Source organism: Alosa pseudoharengus, unplaced genomic scaffold (genome assembly GCF_046254945.1).
Source record: "Alosa pseudoharengus isolate Yale_2024_CS ecotype anadromous, Long Island Sound unplaced genomic scaffold, YU_APseudo_1.1 YU_APseudo_1.1_scf_4, whole genome shotgun sequence".
Classification (NCBI taxonomy): domain Eukaryota; kingdom Metazoa; phylum Chordata; class Actinopteri; order Clupeiformes; family Clupeidae; genus Alosa; species Alosa pseudoharengus.
The window spans coordinates 25,995,557-25,998,056 of record NW_027468774.1 but is presented as its reverse complement, the minus strand read 5'-3'; the positions used below and the strand labels follow the sequence as shown (position 1 = coordinate 25,998,056).

Below are 2,500 nucleotides of genomic sequence, written 5' to 3'. Positions count from 1 at the left end.
AAAGAGGGAGTGTTTACACTCTGCGCAATGACATCTGGGCTCCGACAGAACTGGATCCAGGCGATGAAGAAGAACATACGTGCTCCTGTCAACCTGGATGTAACAAGGTGACACAAGCTACATCTGCCAACCACTAGCTCCACAACGCTCACACATACACTCACACACACATACACATACACATTATGCTAACACAGACAAATATTGTAGCTGGATAGATTGAAGAGGGGAGAATGTTTTTGCATTGGAGCATATCTTGTCTTTGTCTGTCTGACTTTTCCAGCTCTCTTTTCTTTTCTACCTCCTCTTCTTCGAATAGGAAAAAAAACTGTCTGAAACTGTCCACACAGAAATACAGGTCTGACCAAAATACTAATGAAGAAAGTTCTAGGTCAGCCTGATGTTGCCAGACCAAATATTTTCAGCAAAATTGGCTTTAATAAAAAATAATATTATGATTCAAATTGGTTGGTATGGCAACTCCAGGCTCATTCAGATATGAAATTTCCAAGTCAGAAAGCAAACATCTTCTATTGCCAATAACCTGGATTCATAAATTAGTGGTCTAAAATGGTCTAAAATGGGCAATCCCTGATGGCTGATGGGGAAAGCAAAACATTATGAGGTGCTTCTTTTCTGAACTGGAACATATCAACAAGTGTATAACCATCATTCAGTGGAAATATCTGCATTTATGTGTGTGCTTGTAATAAAGTGAAGTACATAGTGTTGGTGTCTGGCTTTGTTAGTTATTGCTCAATTGCTTCCCCAGCTGTGCAATACCGCGATTAATAGGAACAAGAAGTTCAGGATCAGCAGCACCCCGAGGTGCACCACTGGAGACGGAGAAAAGGAGCCGAGTCCGTGAGCGGCGGCGCGAGGGGCGCTACAGAACGTACGACTGGTCAGAGTTCTGCCTGAAAAATCCCAAACATGAGGAGCCAGGGGTCTCAGCGCAGAGACGTCAGGACTCCATCACTCCTCCCGTCGTTTCACCTCCCTCCTCCTCCCTCTCCACCGCCTCCTCCATGTCCTCAGCCATGTCCCAACCAATCAGAGACCACGCACAGGAAGGGGCAGGGCCAGAGAGAGCTGGTCCCCAGACCCCAACCAATAACGGTGCAGAGGGGGCCGCCCTGCTACCCCCGCCAACTCTCAGCTTCACTCCACCTGAGGAGTCTGAGAAGGAGACTGCGCAGGGTTTCCACGGTGACAGCTCTGACAGGCAAGAGGCTAATGAGGACAGAGGGACACTAAACTTTGACCTCACGGGAGACAGGAAAGATGGCATGGCAGATGAAAAGCAAGATAACGAGACCTTACAGGTATGGAGTTTGCAAAGACACACACTCATGCACACAAGCTTGATAGCGCATATACACAAAAGTAAGGGAATACACACAAGTAAACAATCAAGTAAAAAGTTTGTTAGCATTCATATCAAGAATGCTTTTTGGCACCAAAATTAGCTAATTGTGAGGAAAGTTCTATGTGAAACAAATACTCTATAAAATCTCTTTGTTAATAGTATCTCCCTTTGCCCTCTTTTACAGATCACACCCACCCTTTTACAGATCACACCCACCCCTTTATCTCCAATCTTTTCTTCATCTTCATCTTCCTCTTCCTCCTCATCCTCCTCCTCCTCCTCATCCACATCTTCTGTGCAGACTGACTTGTCAGAGCGTGACGACCAGCTCCAGGTCCTACGCGGTGAGCTGGAGGCAGAGCGTGGGCGGGCCCTGACCCAAAGGGAGGAGTGTCAGCAGAGTGAAAGTCGCTTCCGCACCGAACTAGCTGATGGAGTGCAGAAGCAGGAAGAGGTGGAGTCTAAGCTCCAGGAGGCGGAGACTAAGCTCCAGGGGGCGGAGTCCCGTCTCCAGGACCTCCAGTCGTGCCTGGAGACGGCCGAGTCGGCTCTCCGGGAGCGCGAGGACACCATCGGGGAGCTGCGCCTGCGCCTGGAGGCCACAGCCGGGCGCCTGAGGAGCATGGAGGAGGCTGAGGAGCAGAAGGAGCAGCGCTTGAAGAAGCACCTCCTGCTGCTGCAGGAGAGCCAGGAGCGCGAGCGCCGCAGCCTGGGCGCCAGCCTGGAGATGGCCGAGCAGCGGGTCCACGAGCTGGAGGAGCGGCTGCAACGGCAGGAGGCGCAGTGGGCCGCCGAGCTGCAGCGCCGGAGCGCCGATCTGGACGGGAGGCGCGGCGAGCTGGAGAGGAGGTGCGGCGAGCTGGCCGCCCAGCTGGAGGAGTCGGACGGCGAGGTGGGGCGCCTGCGCGAGCGCCTGCGGGCCGAGGAGACGCTCTACTACGACCTGGAGCACAGCTACGAGCGCGTGCGTGAGGACCTGGAGTGCGCCAAGGGCCGCGAGCAGAGCTGCGAGGAGCGCTGCCGCCACCTGCTGGAGCGGAAGGAGCGCGAGCTGCAGGAGATGCTGGTGAAGATGGCGGCGCTGGGGAACAGCCTGGAGGAGACGGAGCAGCGGCTGCATGAGGCGCGCGA

At 53.4% G+C, this 2,500-nt stretch overlaps 1 protein-coding gene across 1 annotated transcript in view; it reads left to right on the top strand.

Annotated features, from left to right (window-relative positions):
* LOC143103110 (uncharacterized) overlaps positions 1 to 2,500 on the top strand; it is a 14,134-nt gene that overhangs the window by 3,539 nt on the left and 8,095 nt on the right. Inside the window, exons 7-9 of the mRNA XM_076266906.1 lie at positions 1 to 107; positions 773 to 1,325; positions 1,554 to 2,500. The exon at positions 1 to 107 is cut by the window's left edge and continues 3 nt beyond it; the exon at positions 1,554 to 2,500 is cut by the window's right edge and continues 1,729 nt beyond it. Coding sequence (XP_076123021.1) covers positions 1 to 107; positions 773 to 1,325; positions 1,554 to 2,500 — 1,607 coding nt within the window. The remainder of the gene's footprint in view (positions 108 to 772; positions 1,326 to 1,553) is intronic.